The sequence below is a fragment of the Spea bombifrons genome, chromosome 5 (assembly GCF_027358695.1).
Source record: "Spea bombifrons isolate aSpeBom1 chromosome 5, aSpeBom1.2.pri, whole genome shotgun sequence".
NCBI lineage: Eukaryota > Metazoa > Chordata > Amphibia > Anura > Pelobatidae > Spea > Spea bombifrons.
Window position 1 is genome coordinate 33,888,079 of NC_071091.1, and position 16,131 is coordinate 33,904,209.

Consider the following 16,131-nt stretch of genomic DNA (forward strand, 5'->3'; position numbering starts at 1 on the left):
ACAGCCGGGAAATACCATTGCTAAGGAGAATATATGAAGAAATCATTTACAAAACTAAAAGACAATAAACATTTCAGGGGGTTACTATAAAAGAAGACAATGAAAAGGGGGCAAAGGCTTTAGCAAGGAGGCAAGAAGCATTTAAGTTGGGTGTGGTAGACTTCAGATAAAAGGAAAATGGAAGACACATCTATTTTCTTGTAAGCCTACATTTTGTTTTGTTTGCAATATAATAGTGTAAGATGCTTTTCCGGTAGGGACCTTTTGATGGCTTAGCGAGCTTTCGTTGATTTGCTTCAAACTATATACACACGAAGAAAAACTTTTATCTATTTGTCGGTCTAAGGTTTTGCCTGATGTCTTCAATTTACGAATCACACGCTGTGATTTATATATTAAACTTCAAGTGAAAGAACATTGATAACACTGCCATGAGTTTTTTGCATTTGATTTTGCAGTTAGATCTAAAGTGTTTCCTCATTCAAGTATATCTGAAATGCAACTTTAATAAATCTGTCAAAATAAACAAAACTTGTCACAGAAAAGGTTGTGACACATTCCTTTTCTTATTTTAATCTGCTCCGAAGTGTGGAGACTAATCAATTGATCTCTGACAGGATGCATAGTGCATTGTTTTTTATAGGACTAATGAAATTTCTGCATACAGTACAATTCTTCAGCCAGAGACAAAATCTTTATCATTCCAAGTGCAATCCCTACATCTCAGAAAATTCAGACATTATCTCTGTTTTCTTGCAAGATAATATCTTAACCAATAACGGAAAAACACATCTAAATACTTTCATTTTTCACATTTAACTTTCCAATAAATTGTAAACACTAATTGCTACAAACACATTTCCCTATGAATAATGAAGTTCTGATCTTATTGTTGTATTTTGGATAAAATACTTTAGATTTCAAACCCTTCATGAATAAAATGCATTCTACTCTAAAGCCTGAAGTCATAGATGTCTTCAACCATGATGATCTTTCTCCCTCCCTCTTATATATAGGCTTTTAAAAAGACTTAAAAGGTTACACATTTGCACATACATTTCAAACCATCAGAACCTTTGTCTACAAATTTCAAGATATAACTAAAAAAAATGTTCTACCCACTGTAGAAAGCTGAAAAACAACTTTACGATACTGCATGCACTATAAAAAAAAAAACAATGATGCTGCACTTCCTAAAAATAATTCATTCTCAATTTTTTTTTTATATAGCCTCCACCATATTGTACAATTGGTAAACAGGACATAGCTAGTATTATATAACATAACAATTAAACTTATAGAATTAACAGGTACGGAGGGCCCTGACCAAACGGGCTTACAATCTAGAGGTAACATCTCAACCATTAAAAGCACCTATACCCATTGAGGTTTTCTGAACTTATACTTACTGATTTATTCATAACCCATCCTATATAAGATGTATAAATAAATATGTTAGTAAAGGCTGAGAATGCCCTTCCTGGAGGGTACGTTATCTACGCTAGTCTCATGGAGCGTACCGTCCAAACATTCCAGATACCACTGCCCTGATGTGATGTTGGGCCCATGTCCTAGTGTGCTGAGCTATTCTTATTGTATCACTACACAAATAATGCTGACATACACAAGTGTTTTTAAGTGTGCTTTGAAAAAATTAGTTATACAAAATTCAGGGAACACGACAAAGAAGGCTATGTAGAAGCTTTAAAATGCTTTCTACGATCGCACATAATGTCACATGTAATACATCACAACAAGCTGAGACAAGCAGAGTAGTGATGTCACTAGGTGTTCCATCCATGTAACCCCCATATTGTTAGGACAGCGGATGGCAGAACATTAATACACTTTATGAAAACTGCCCAGGTAAATCCTAACCTATTGGCATCTGTGCAAAAACACATTACTATGAAGTCTTACAACAGCTTGAAACATCGCATAAACTTTGACAGATAATTGGCTCTACAATTTTATAACAAAACTTTAAATATGTTTTGTGTGATATTGTTTGGAGTTATTATGGAAAGTATTCAAATAATTTTGCAGCATTCAAATTATTCCTAAACATTTAAAGATATGGGATTTTAATAATAGTCAGATTTCAGAATCTATTTTGTATAAGGCTACTTTAGATCACATTTTAAGAAATACTGTTAAGAAGTAAATGAGGTAAAAGAACCCTTGGGAAATACAGACAATATCACAATTGATTTTGGCATTCTGGAAAGAAAAATCGAAATATTATGAACATAATGCAGACAGATGGTTCTTTGGTAATTATGTAGGTGGTGTGAGGCTGCATAAACAAAATACAAATTATTTTTTTTTCTTTCTTTAAGACAGAACAGTGTATTTTCTTTTTTCTTGCATAAGTAAACGGCTATTTTATTGTGCATGTTATTACTATTTCTGGTACTTCATGGTCCTGTAGCTTTAAAGTTGTAGCCACCTCTGCACTACTATAAATATATACAGATATATATATATATATATATATATATATATATATATATATATATATATATATATATAGATATACCGTACTGGCTCGGATATAGGCCGCCCCCGTATATAGGCCGCACCCTAAAAGTTTGGTGCTTTTTTAAAGAAAAAGTTTTTTTCTTTAAAAAAAAAGCACCAAAAAAATATGCTGCCACTCTGCCCCCCCCCAGGAGAAATGCTGCCACTCTGTCCCCCCCCAACCTATGCTGCCACTCTGTCCCCCCCCGAGATATGCTGCCACTCTGTCCCCCCCTCCGACTTACCAGAGCAGACTCCCTGGTGTCTTGCGGGGCCGGAGGGGGACATCTATGCACATCGTGTATACAACTCCCGGTGCCAGCACTCAGCGGAAGTGCCAGCACCGGAAGTTGTATACGCGTATTGCGTAGATGTCTTCCGCCGGCCCTGCAAGACACCCGGGAGTCTGCTCTGGTAAGTCGGGGGGGGGGATGTAAAATGCAGCTGCCGGTGAACGTCCACGCGATGCGCTTAGACAACCTCCCGTGCCGGGACTCCCCCCGTGGGAAGTGCTGGCAGGGGAGGCTGTCTGAGCGTATCAGACAGTAGGATACAGGTCCCCTGCACCGCTGCGGGGGATCTGTATCCTGACCCCGCTGCCTGCCCGGCGCCCGGGACTGCATGTCCCGGGCGTCGGGCGCTAGACCCCGAATATAGGCCGCACCCCCACTTTAAAGACTTAAAGTGGGGGAAAAAAGTGCGGCCTATATTCGGGCCAACATGGTATATATATATCTATAGATATATATATATATATCTATATATATAGATATATATATCTATATATATCTATATATATATATATATCTATATATATATATATATCTATATATATATATATATCTATATATATATATATATCTATATATAGAGAGAGAGAGAGAGAGAGAGAGAGAGAGAGAGAGAGAGAGAGAGAGAGAGAGAGAGAGAGAGAGAGAGAGAGAGAGAGAGATAAAGTGGGGGAAAAAAGTGCGGCCTATATTCGGGCCAATACGGTATATATATCTATATATATATATATATAGATATCTATATATATATATCTATAGATATATATATAGAGAGAGAGAGAGAGAGAGAGAGAGAGAGAGAGAGAGAGAGAGAGAGAGAGAGAGAGAGAGAGAGAGAGAGAGAGAGAGAGAGAGAGAGAGAGAGAGAGAGAGAGAGAGAGAGAGAGATATCTATATCTATCTATATATATAGATATAGATAGATAGATATATATAGATATATATCTATATATCTATATAGATATATATACATAGATATAACATTGCACTTACAGGTGAAGTGAACAACACTGATAATCTTTCATCAATCTAATCTATCATGTCAGTGGGTGGGATATTTTAGGCAGCAAGCGAACATTTCATCTTCAAGTTGATGTGTTAGAAGCAGGATTCGAGCGACTTTAACAAGTCCCAAATTGTGATGGCTAGAAGACTGGGTCAGGGCATCTCCAAAATAGCAGCTCTTGTGGGGTGTTCCCGGTCTGCAGGGCTCAGTATCTATCCAAAGAGGTCCAAATAAGGAAACGCGATGAAGCAGCGACAGGGTCATAGGTGGACAAGGCTCTTTGATGCACCTTGGGGGGCGAAGGCTGGCCCTTGTGGTCAAATCCAACAGACAAGCAACTGTAGCTCAAATTGCTTTAAAAGTTAATGCTGGTTCTGATAGAAAGGTGTCAGGACACACAGTGCAATTTATTACGTATGGGGCCGTGTAGCCGCAGACCAGTCAGGGTGAACATGCTGACCCTTGTCCACTGCCAAAAGCTCCTACAATAGGCGTGTGAGCATAACTGGACCATGGATCAATGGAATCATGTTTTCTTTTACATCACATGGATGGCTAGGTGCATGTGCGTTGCCTCGCAACTTACAGCACTAAAAGAATCTTCTGCCAACGTCTTGGTGCCAGATATCACAGCACACCTTCAGAGGTCTAGTGGAGTCCATGCCTTGACAGGTCAGGGCTGTTTTGGTGGCAAAATGGGGACCTACACAATATTAGGCAGGTGGTCATAATGTTATGGCCGATTGGTGTATACTATGTATACACTCACACACACATATATGTGTACATGGGAGATCTCCCATCGGCTCTCAACACAAGCACCGGTACACCGCCATTCAAGGATTAGCCGTTCCTTTCTGGTAGGTGTCACCGCTGACACCCACCAGAAGTTCACTTTAGGACAGGAGAGCCTCAGCAAGGTGTTTCCAGACCCGGCTGGACTTTCCCTTTGCTCCCCTGCTGGCTGCTTACAAATTTTGTAATCTGCAATACAGGGCTAAGTAGACCCGCTCGCTGATCACATTGAGATCAGCACAAACAGATCGAGGAGAGGGTGAAAAATTTAACAGAAATGGAATAAATAAAAAATAAAACAAAAACACTACCTCCATTTAGTGAGGGTACAGGGGATGGACTGGCCAAGCATGTCTCCAGACCTAAACCCTATTGAGTATCTGTGGGGCATCCTCAAACGGAAGGTGGGGGAGCGCAAGGTCTCTAACATCCACCAGCTCCGTGATGTCGTCATGGAGGAGTGGAAGAGGACTCCAGTGGCAACCTGTGAAGCTCTGGTGAACTCCATGCCCAAGAGGGTTAAGGCAGTGCTGGAAAATAATGGTGGCCACACAAAATATTGACACTTTGGGCCCAATTTGGAAATTTCCACTTAGGGGTGTACTCACTTTTGTTGCCAAGGATGGCTGTGTGTTGAGTTATTTAGAGGGGACAGCAAATTTACACTGTTATACAGGCTGTACACTCACTACTTTACCTTGTAGCAGACTGTCATTTCTTCAGTGTTGTCACATGAAAAGGTATAATAAACTATTTACAAAAATGTGAGGTGTGTACTCAGTTTTGTGAGATATTGTACCTTCATCAAACTACATATTTGTTAAAACTAGACGCACGGCATTTTAACTCTTTCCATACCAGGATTTTTGGGATAGATACAGTACTAATCAGGCCCGGACTGGGACAAAAAATAGGCCCGGGCATTTAAGACTGAGCAGCCCATTTTTATTTATTTATATATTGTTAAAGCCCACCCTTCATGTACCATCTTTGCATTTCCCCAAATCACTTAAACATTCATGATAGACACAAACACTTACTCACGCATTCACACAAATCATTTACACATACTCATTAATGCAGTCTCACAAATCATTCAAGCAATTCATCCACACATGAATTCATTCATTCTCGTACGCATTCACACAATTCATCCACACATTTATTCATTCTCGTACGCATTCACACTACCCCCTCTCCCCATCTTATCTGCCCCTTCTCACTATGTTCCCCCTTCTCACTATGTACCCCCTCTCACTATGTATCCCCTCTCTCCCCTCTGCCCCTTCTCACTGCACCCCCTTCCTTCACCCTACTTACCTTGTTGCCGGAGTAAGCAGCAACTGCGACCGGGCCCGCCACTCTAGGAGGCCGGCCAGCCCCCACCAGGGCCGGCCATAGGGGTGTGCGGCCACACAGGGTTTAAATTAAATTAAAACATCGAGGGGGTAGCGTTATTTAACATCCTCCAAAAAAAACCCTGATGTTTTAATTTAAGCCCTGTGCGGCCGCACACCCCTAAGGCCGGCCCTGGTGGGGCTGCCTGGCCTCCTAGAGTGGCGGACCGCATAAGGCCCAGTCAGTCCGGTCCTGACTGGGCCTATTTTAAGGTAGGTGCCTGGAGCTGCAGCTCCATCAGCTCCTACGTCAATCCGGCCCTGGGCCGCCCGATGGCCAGTCCGGGCCTGGTACTAATGTTAGCATTTGCTCATAAAAATACACTTTTTTTTTTCACTACATATTTTAAAATGTTATCCCTTTTTTTTAAACTATGTCTAATTTTTTATTTTATATTTTACTAATCAAATTGTGACTTGCATGGTTGAATGCAGTACTTGTATTCAACCTGCCAAAAACCTTCAGGGTTCTCGAGACCCTCTTTGAAACTTTTTTATTTTTTAATGGGCGCCACCATTTTGCGACTGAAGGGGTTAAGCTTTTGGAAGTGGAAGTGGGATGGACATGCTCATATTTGCCACAAATACATCACATTCCTGATACATTAAAACCTTCTCTAAATAAGCCTTTGTCAGTTACAGTCAAATAATTTACATTATTTTAAAAAAAAAGTATTAGTAATTTTATATCTCAAGTAGAGCAAGACCTACTGTTGAGATGTATTTAGAAAATGGTATAAGCTTAGTACATGTATAACTGATTATTTACTTGATGAAGAATTTTAACAAAATTACAAAACTGGTTGTTAAAGACCTTTTACTAGTGTTTTTTCCAATTTATCATTAATTCAGTTTTATCCTTTTTTAGCAGAGTATTGTTTTTTCATATACACTTAAATAACAAGTGCACTGTTACTTGTTCGGACATCTTATTTCAATGTTTAGAAGCTTAAGTACAATGCTATCTTTAAAGTCTGGCAAGGTAATATAGGATACGTGAATCAATGAATATGATTCCACCACCTGAGCAGAAGCCAAGTCAGATCCCTTGGTTTGGGTTGCAAAAACCATACAGGTCGGGCTTGATTGGCTACAGATACAGAAGGCCCAGCGCAGATGAAAAGTTATATTTATTGAACCCAAAACTTTTGAAGGACCATGGTACTTTGTTGCTTAAATGCTGTCAAGAAATTGTAACTGTGGGACACTAAGAAACTTCCCATTCATCCTGACATTATGTAAAATGGGTTAACTATATCAATATGTGTGCACATGCACCCATACATACAGCTTTCAAAACTTAATGAGCTGCACTAATATTATTTTATTGTAGGAAGTTTTATACTATTGACTGATTTTATGATCAAAATGCAATCATCACAAACCACAATAATATTTTCAGAGTTAAGGCAGCTTTCTAGGTTAATTGGTATTTAATATTAAAAGTAGAGATTTAACCTGGCATGAAAATGTGGTATATGCTAATTTTCAGCAGAACTTGCTGGTCTCTCAAGTAAGACAAAATCAGACTAAAAGTGACTTCCAGTGTGTGTGTGTGTGTGTGCGCGTGCATGCGTGTGCGTGTGTGTGTGTATATATATATATATATATATATTTTTTTTTTTTAAATTATTATTATTATTTATTTATATTAGACTTGTGCATTCAGATTTGTTTCTGTGAGTCAAATTGTCATGTTAAATACTACTCACGCCCTGTCTACCTATTGTACAACGCTACGTAATTTGATGGCGCTATATATAACAATAAATAATAATAGATTTTGCCAATTTCAGAAATTTGTACAAATCCCCAAAAATGAGCAGGGATCCCCAAAAAACAAATGAACGTGAAGAGCCCCAAATTTTGGTTAAATGTTGTTGGTTCTTTCACTCTACCCACTCTGTTAGTCACACCCACTCACACTCTTTTTCACTCTCTCTTGTGCTCTCTCGGAATGTCTACCTACTGCTTCTGTGTCCCTGTGCTCCTCAGCTCCTCTATTTTTTTTATCATATGCTTGGTTTGTGATAGAGCATGACAAAGGTTTCACAGTTTCTTTTATTACAATGTGTAAAAACACTGAAATCTTCTATTTCTAAAACAGTATTAACTGTAGTATCAACTTGGAATGTATGTGTGTGTGTGTGATATAGTCATGTATAGTCATGTACACCCTACTTGAAGTCTATGGCTTTATATATCAGGGCATAATAACAATCATCTGTTCCTCAGCAGGTCTAAAAAATAGGTAAATACAACCTCAGATGACAAATAACACATGACATATTACTGTAATGTATTCAACAAAAACAAAGCCAAAATGGAGAAGCCATATGATTTGTTTTCATTTTATTTTTGTTATTTATCATATTGTGACAAGGCATTGTTTTATCTTTGCGGCCACCACCGCATCTTACTTCAGAGGGGTGTTTGCTAGCTGATTGTTGCACACCCTAATAAACCTAGGGCACTTTGGATCCTGACACTTTTTTTCTGGTGGACTAAACACACTGCCAGGCTCAAACACACATACTACTAATATGTGCATTAGTTTACCAAACTAATGCACATAGTATTCTTAAACAAATGAAGCTCAAACATGCACACACCACACTTATACCTCTCTGGCTGGAGCAAATGGGGATCCCTCCTTAGCCAAGCTCCTAAGAGGGCCCTGTACACTGACACTGCTCAAGACTCTGGTTCAAGCCTTTGGTCTCTATCAGGAGCCCTACTTGCTCAATCCTGTGGGCAAATTAGCTTTGCAAATCCAGAGGGCAGCTATGCAAACAGAGTGATCCGAGTCTCCAGATTACTCTTCCTTCTAGATATTTAACTGAAACTAAATATTTAATGCATGATAAATAACAGTGATAAACTCCTGGGTTTAGTGAATATGCCTACAAATAGAGAATTTCTCACAAAAACCTAGAGTACCATAAACGGGGCACCTGCATATTCAACCTACCAACTAAAAATACATTGTGGTTGATTAATTAAAATGGGAAATTGTAGTAAATGTGCACTTTTATATCAGTTGTGTTCCCACTGTACAGTGTATTATCAAGAGAAAATATGATAGGAAAACTCTAAGTAATTTCTTATAACAATATATTAAGTGATATAAATAGTTATTTGACACTTTGGGAACCATCAGTGAAAATGTCACAATATTGTTTTATTGGGTTTCTGGGTAGGAGATCCCCTAAATTGTCCAGTTGTCAACAAAAATCTAGTGATTAGAACCAATAAATGTATTTTTCACTTTGATAAAATGTTAAAGACCAAATGTCCCTTATAACCATACCTAGGAGACTCCTGTTCAAGCGCTGCTTCTCCAGGTCACAAGCTGAAATCTCCCCCGGTTCTGAGAGCGGTTTTTGGACACAGCCCACTCCCCACCTATGGCCATTTCCTCCCTCTCGCTCCTATAGAAATGTAAAGCAGTTAGGCTAGTCCCGCTGGCATGGTCACCAGCCCCACTCGCTGATGCCATAGGTCCCACCCATTGATGACATTGATGGTATCGCTCCCGCCCACCAACATCATCATAGTCCAGGGAGCCACAGCCTGGAAGTTCCCAGGTATGCTTATAACAGAGAACATAACTTGCAGCACTACAGGATAGCAAGTCAAAAGACAGAGGAGATAAAAACTAAATATTACTTATTTTATCTTAATAGTTCATTGTGCTTTGCAGTATAGAAATACCAGACATGGCTTACAACCTGTTTAAATGTTCACAATTAAAATTATTGTTTGAAAGAACAATGGGATTTAAAGGGGAAAAAGGTCAGGTAATTTCTGTAAAAGCACAGAGAATTGCTATTGTTTTGCCAAAAATGAAATTTTGCCATGCCATTATATTTCCATTATTAAGAACAACTGACTTCAGTGACCTCCCCCTACAAAAAAATAATTCTATTAAATGAATACTATGTAGATGTATAAGTTATATGCATTTAAAATCAAACATTTAAAAAAAAATATTTCACATCTTTTCGCTCTTAACTTTATTCCATCAAAATTCTGGTTTTACAAACCAAGACCGTTTGGCTGCCAGGGTCTGGTTCCAGAACACATATCAACCAAACTGAGAACTCTACAACCAAAAGGCGTATTTTCCCCCCATTATCATACTGGTATAGTATAATACTGACAACCTGATATGTCTAGATAGTTAGACATTTCATATAATAACTGTGCAAATTATACAGTACGTATTATTATTATCTTTTATTTATACAGCGCCAACAATTTACACAGCGCTTAATACAATACATGTGTTCAAGGGGTATGACAACACGAGAATTGACAGACTAAGACAAACCGATACATTAGGTGGAGAGAGCCCTGCTCGCAAGCTTACAATCTTGAGGATTTAAATGTTTTTGCTTAGTGTTGCAAACAAATTCCAATTGGGTAGAAAACCAAAAGTCAATGAATGTGTAGGCTGTAAACAAAATCTATGCCTAAAGTAAGATGCCAAATAAACATAATTAAAAGTAGATACAGTGTACATTGGAGAAAGACATCACTTTAAAATCCTATAAACCCAATAACGCATATTGGTCCACAAAGTTAATAGCTTGTGGCTGCCGCAAAATAAAATGGCTATTTCCATTCCAGTTAATTAAGTGAAATTAATTTGTTACTCTTTTATAGAATGGGTTTTTCTTTAGACACATTTTCATTTCTCTTGGGATGGGTTTTTAAGATATCTGGAAGGAAGACAAAATAATCCCAACTCTAATTTAGCTTGTTAAATAGATGCAAATTAATCTTGCACCTGAAAAGTTAGATTATTTCGACGTTCTGGTGAATATGTGACCATGGAGAAATGGGATTAAGCAATGAAGTTTTAGATAGATTTAAAAAATGTACATAAATGACCAAGTAAAAGTCTGCACTTTATCATTAGTCTCCTGATGGTGTTTTGCAATGTTCAACAGGGGACAGAAATATGTTTCTTTGTATATGCAGAAATACTTTTTGTTTCAAAGTATTTTGCTTTGAAAAGTTTCTACAAAGAAGTTAAAAAATAAATAAAACATTTGGTCTGTAATCACAGTGCTAGAAAATCAGATGTAGTAATTCATATGTATCACAAAAGAGAAATTACAAATACTCTGACTACTGTAAATTACAACTCTGTCATGGAAATTAAATCAGATGTTCATCTCTAAATATTTTTCATAAGCTTGTTTCCTCCTTTCTCTAGAGAGCATATTGGCTACCGTAGCTCTTATGCGGTTTGTATTTCTCCCCGTTACCAATTATAATCTATGTAATATATGTTCCAGTAACCATTGATTAGATGTCTCACTGTCCTCAGGGCTGGGATGAGGAACCCTAGTCTATTTCTGCCTTACTTGCAACTTTTTAAGACTACCCATGCATTATTCCTTGTTCGTTCTTAAAGTGTAGACAAGACCAGGCCTTCACTGTGGGAAAAGGTGAAATTGGTGTACTGGAAAATCAAAAATTATGTTTATTACTTTATAAGGAACATTTTCTGTGTATACAATGCTATTATCTTGAGGTGTCACATTTTGACTTCTAATCACCTTTAAGATGTATTAACCCTTTCTGCAGATTCAAGGTCTAAGTACCAAGTACTAGGACCCCTATGGTGATGCATGGCCTAACTGATAAGAATTCTGAGCTATAGGAATTCCATTCCTAGATCAAACATGATCATGTGGACAGGGGGGTGTTTTCTTTGCAAAAGACTCCAAGGTTTACTTTCATTGGAACAACATTGAAAGGAATGATTTGGACTTAAGGAGTTTCCACAGGCCCGCTCATTGATGAAACTTGTGAGTGAGGGTCCTGTGTTTAAGTCCCATTGTTTTTAAGAACTGTTTGCCCATTTTATTTTTATTTTGTATGTCTTATTTTTTTTAATTGTGGCACTGTGTAACATTTGTGTTTTTGTTATTGAAATAATAATCTCTGGGCTCTAGCATTGGTATCCACAAACCCAAATATATATATATATATAAGGGGGTAGTAAAAGCATTATTAAACACTCATCTACAGATACCAGACAAGCCTGTTCATACAGACCTCTGTTTCACTGTTCTTTCATTGATGCTGACAGCTGGGACATGATGACATATTCACGCACTCAGCACTGAAACAGAGGTCTATAAGAACAGACCTTGCACTCCCACCACAGGAAGTAAGAAAGGTAATAGATGGGGAGAAAGGAAAGAGATGGTAAGAAAATTGAAAGATATTAAGATATAGAGGAGAGATAATGAAGAGAAAGAAAGAGGAGAGTCAATGAAGAGAGAGATGGAGGAAGGAGGGATATAATGAGAAAAGGGAGAGATCTGAAATGCAAAACATGAAATGTTAAAGAATGAGACAAAGATAAATCATCTCAAAACTTTTTCCACCTTTAATGTGACCTATAACGTGAACAATTCACTTGCAAAACAAACTGAAATCTTTGAGGGGGAAAAAACAAAAAAACAATAACCTGGTTGCATAAGTGAACACACTCAAACTATTGTAAGCCTCCCTGACCAGTTTTCACTGTGTTCCATGGTATATCTAATGCTTTGGAAATTCTTTTGTACCCTTCTCCTGACTGATATCTTTCAACAATGAGATCCGTCTGATGCTTTGGAAGCTCTCTGTGGACCATGGGTTTTGCTCTGATATGCAACTAAGCAAATGTTAGGTAAATCCTACTAGAACAGCTGACCTTTATTTGTGATTAATCAGAGTCACTTTAAATGATGGCAGGTGTGTAATGACTTCTATTTAACATGAGTTTGAATATGATTGGTTAATTCTGAACACAGCCCCAGTTATAAGAGGGTATGCACACCTATGCAACCAGGTTATTGTGAGTCCCCCCATATATATATATATATATATATATATATATATATATATATATATATATACACACACATATACACACACACTCACTAGTACTGGATTGGACTCCCCTTTGCCTTTTGCCAGAACTGCCTTCATTCTTCGTAGCATATTTTCTACAAGGTGCTGAAAACATTCTTCAGAGATTTTGGTCCATATGGACATGATGGCATCACACAGTTGCTGCAGATTTGTCAACTGCACATCCATGATGCGAATGTCCCAATCCACCACATCCCACAGGTACTCTATTGGATTGAGGTGAGCCTGTGTGAATTGTAGCCTCGGCTTCCTGTTCTTAGCTAACAGGAGTGGCACCCGGTGTGGTCTTCTTCTGCTGTAACCCATCTGCTTCAAGGTTCGACATGTTGTGCATTCAGAAATGGTATTCTGCATACATTGTTTGTAACGAGTGGTTATATGAATTACTGTTGGTGTTCTGTCATCTCCAACCAGTCTTCGCATTCTCCTCTGACCTCTGACATCAACAAGGCAATTTCATCCACACAACTGGATATTGTAACGATTGGACCGGGAGGATCCCGGATGGCGGAGTGAGCCAGGCAAACAGGAACCAGGAGTGGTTAAGTGGTTTAAATAGGGAAAGGTGGAGGTGTGCCCTGCATTAAGGAGGTCACCCGAGGTTATAAGAACACGTTACAGATGTAACATGTAATATTATGTTTTGACCACATGGTGCTACCTGTTTGCCACGTGGTTGGCCACACGGTGAAGACGCCGACTGGGTAGCGGTGGTACTCGCTGCCCGGGAAGCCATCTGAGGAGGAAGCGTTGCGGGACCGGAGAGGCAGGTAAGTCCTTACAGATATGTTCTCGGGCCATTTTCTTTAAACCTTAGAGATGGTTGTGCGTGAAAATCCCAGCAGTTTCTGAAATAGTCCGACCAACCCGTCTGGAACCAACAACTATGCCAAAGTCACTTAAATCCCCTTTCTTCCCCATTCTGATGCTTGATTTGAACTTCAGCAAATTGTCTTGACCATGTCTACATGCCTAAATGCATTGCATTGCTATCATGCAATCAGCTGATTAGCTATTTATGTCAACAAGCAGTTGAACAGATGTACCTAATAAAGTGGCCAGTGACTGTATATATATGTGCATGTAAGCAGTAGAGGTGCAAGGTGTTTGGTGGCTTCCTAGATGGAACCCATGTGCTGCTGTCACTGACCTTTTCTTCTTTAAGATATGAGGAAAGAAGGATCAATCAAATTGTTGCATTTATTCCCCGATATACCGTATTGGCTCGGATATAGGCCGCCCCCGTATATAGGCCGCACCCTAAAAGTTTGGTGCTTTTTTAAAGAAAAAGTTTTTTTCTTTAAAAAAAAGCACCAAAAAAATATGCTGCCACTCTGTCCCCCCCCCCCCGAGATATGCTGCCACTCTGTCCTCTCCCCCCCGAGATATGCTGCCACTCTGTCCTCCCCCCCCGAGATACGCTGCCACTCTGTCCTCCCCCCCGAGATATGCTGCCACTCTGTCCTCTCCCCCCCCCGAGATATGCTGCCACTCTGTCCTCCCCCCCCCGAGATACGCTGCCACTCTGTCCTCCCCCCCGAGATACGCTGCCACTCTGTCCTCCCCCCCGAGATACGCTGCCACTCTGTCCCCCCCCGACTTACCAGAGCAGACTCCCGGGTGTCTTGCGGGGCCGGAGGGGGACATCTATGCAAATCGCGTATACAACTCCCGGTGCTGGCAGAAGTGCCGGCACCGGAAGTTGTATACGCGTATTGGGTAGATGTCTTCCGCCAGCCCTGCAAGACGCCCGGGAGTCTTCTCTGGTAAGTCGGGGGGGGGGTGTAAAAGGTATCGTGCGGACGCTTAGACAACCTCCCGTGCCGGCACCCCCCCCCCGAGTGCTGGCAGGGAGGCTGTCTGAGCGTATCAGACAGTAGGAAACAGGTCCCCTGCACCGCTGCGGGGGATCTGTATCCTGACCACGCTGCCTGCCCGGCGCCCGGGACTGCATGTCCCGGGTGTCGGGCGCTAGACCCCGAATATAGGCCGCACCCCCACTTTAAAGACTTAAAGTGGGGGAAAAAAGTGCGGCCTATATTCGGGCCAATACGGTATATCTTGCCAAAATGTATCTCCCAACTGTGTCATGTTTGGAAGTGTGTGCATGCATGTGTATGCATGTAAGTGAGTGTGAGTATGTGATTTTTCTTTTGTAGAATCTGTTTGTGTTATGCAGACAGAAAGATTGTCTTCAACCCATATGATGAAACTGAACCTAATAGAGAAAATAAAGAATGAATTACCTTTACTCCACAGTTGGTCTAACCAATATCTGTCCAGTGGTTGATTCAAAATTATTAGACCACAGTTCAATTTTCCTGGAGAAAAGAAACATATTAAACATTTAAATACTGCCCAGATAAATTAATATTTTAAGAAAAAAAAATATTTATGATACATTGAACAAAAAGATAGTTATTAAAATCATATTACAAATCCATAAGAAACGATACGTAATCATAACCACACAATGCAGTATAAAACCAATCTAGTCGAAGTTCCAAGTACTGAAATGATCTTGCTGATGCTCATTTGAGACATTTAACTCTTTAGTGTGAGTTTTATCTTCCTCCAAAATATGCTATGTTACACTGACTAAGGAGTCTATTTCCTTAAGGGGCAGCTATATATTCTGTAGGGCCAACCCAGAAAGCTTCTGCTGCAGAAAGAGTTTGACTGGACCCCCTAAAATATATAGTTATATCGGTAAGATTTCGTCAAGGTCTCCTCACCTACTAAATTATTTGCCCATGTTGTCCCTTTGTAAAAATAGTAACATGAGCAAGTTGAAACTGCAACTCTCCTGTGATCTACCTTTAGTGAATAAACCTCTATGTCTTATGTTCAACCATCTTTTGTCTTTTTGTCACACATAGAATTCAAGAGCTATTCGACTTTGGAGGCTAAAATAAAACTATATTTCTAGTTGGCAAAAGACAAAAAAATGGTTATCTACTAGGTAGGTGCCATTTTAAGAGCTCTGGCTACCTTGATCCTTATAATAACACAAAATTCTATCATTATATCACTTTGGGAAACCTAAAAAAACAAAACATAATTAAAGGACAGCTGACCTTTCTCAATGCCATCAAGTCAAGCAAAATCATATAAATATATACACACACATATATACTTATTATTTATAACATATACATTTACAAAAGCTCTGTTTAATGATTAA

At 39.3% G+C, this 16,131-nt stretch overlaps 1 protein-coding gene across 1 annotated transcript in view; it reads right to left on the reverse strand.

Moving 5' to 3' along the window:
- The window catches only part of TPK1 (thiamin pyrophosphokinase 1), a 186,980-nt gene that overhangs the window by 127,447 nt on the left and 43,402 nt on the right, over positions 1 to 16,131 (reverse strand). Inside the window, exon 3 of the mRNA XM_053466015.1 lies at positions 15,194 to 15,268. Within this exon, the coding sequence (XP_053321990.1) occupies positions 15,194 to 15,268 (75 nt within the window). The remainder of the gene's footprint in view (positions 1 to 15,193; positions 15,269 to 16,131) is intronic.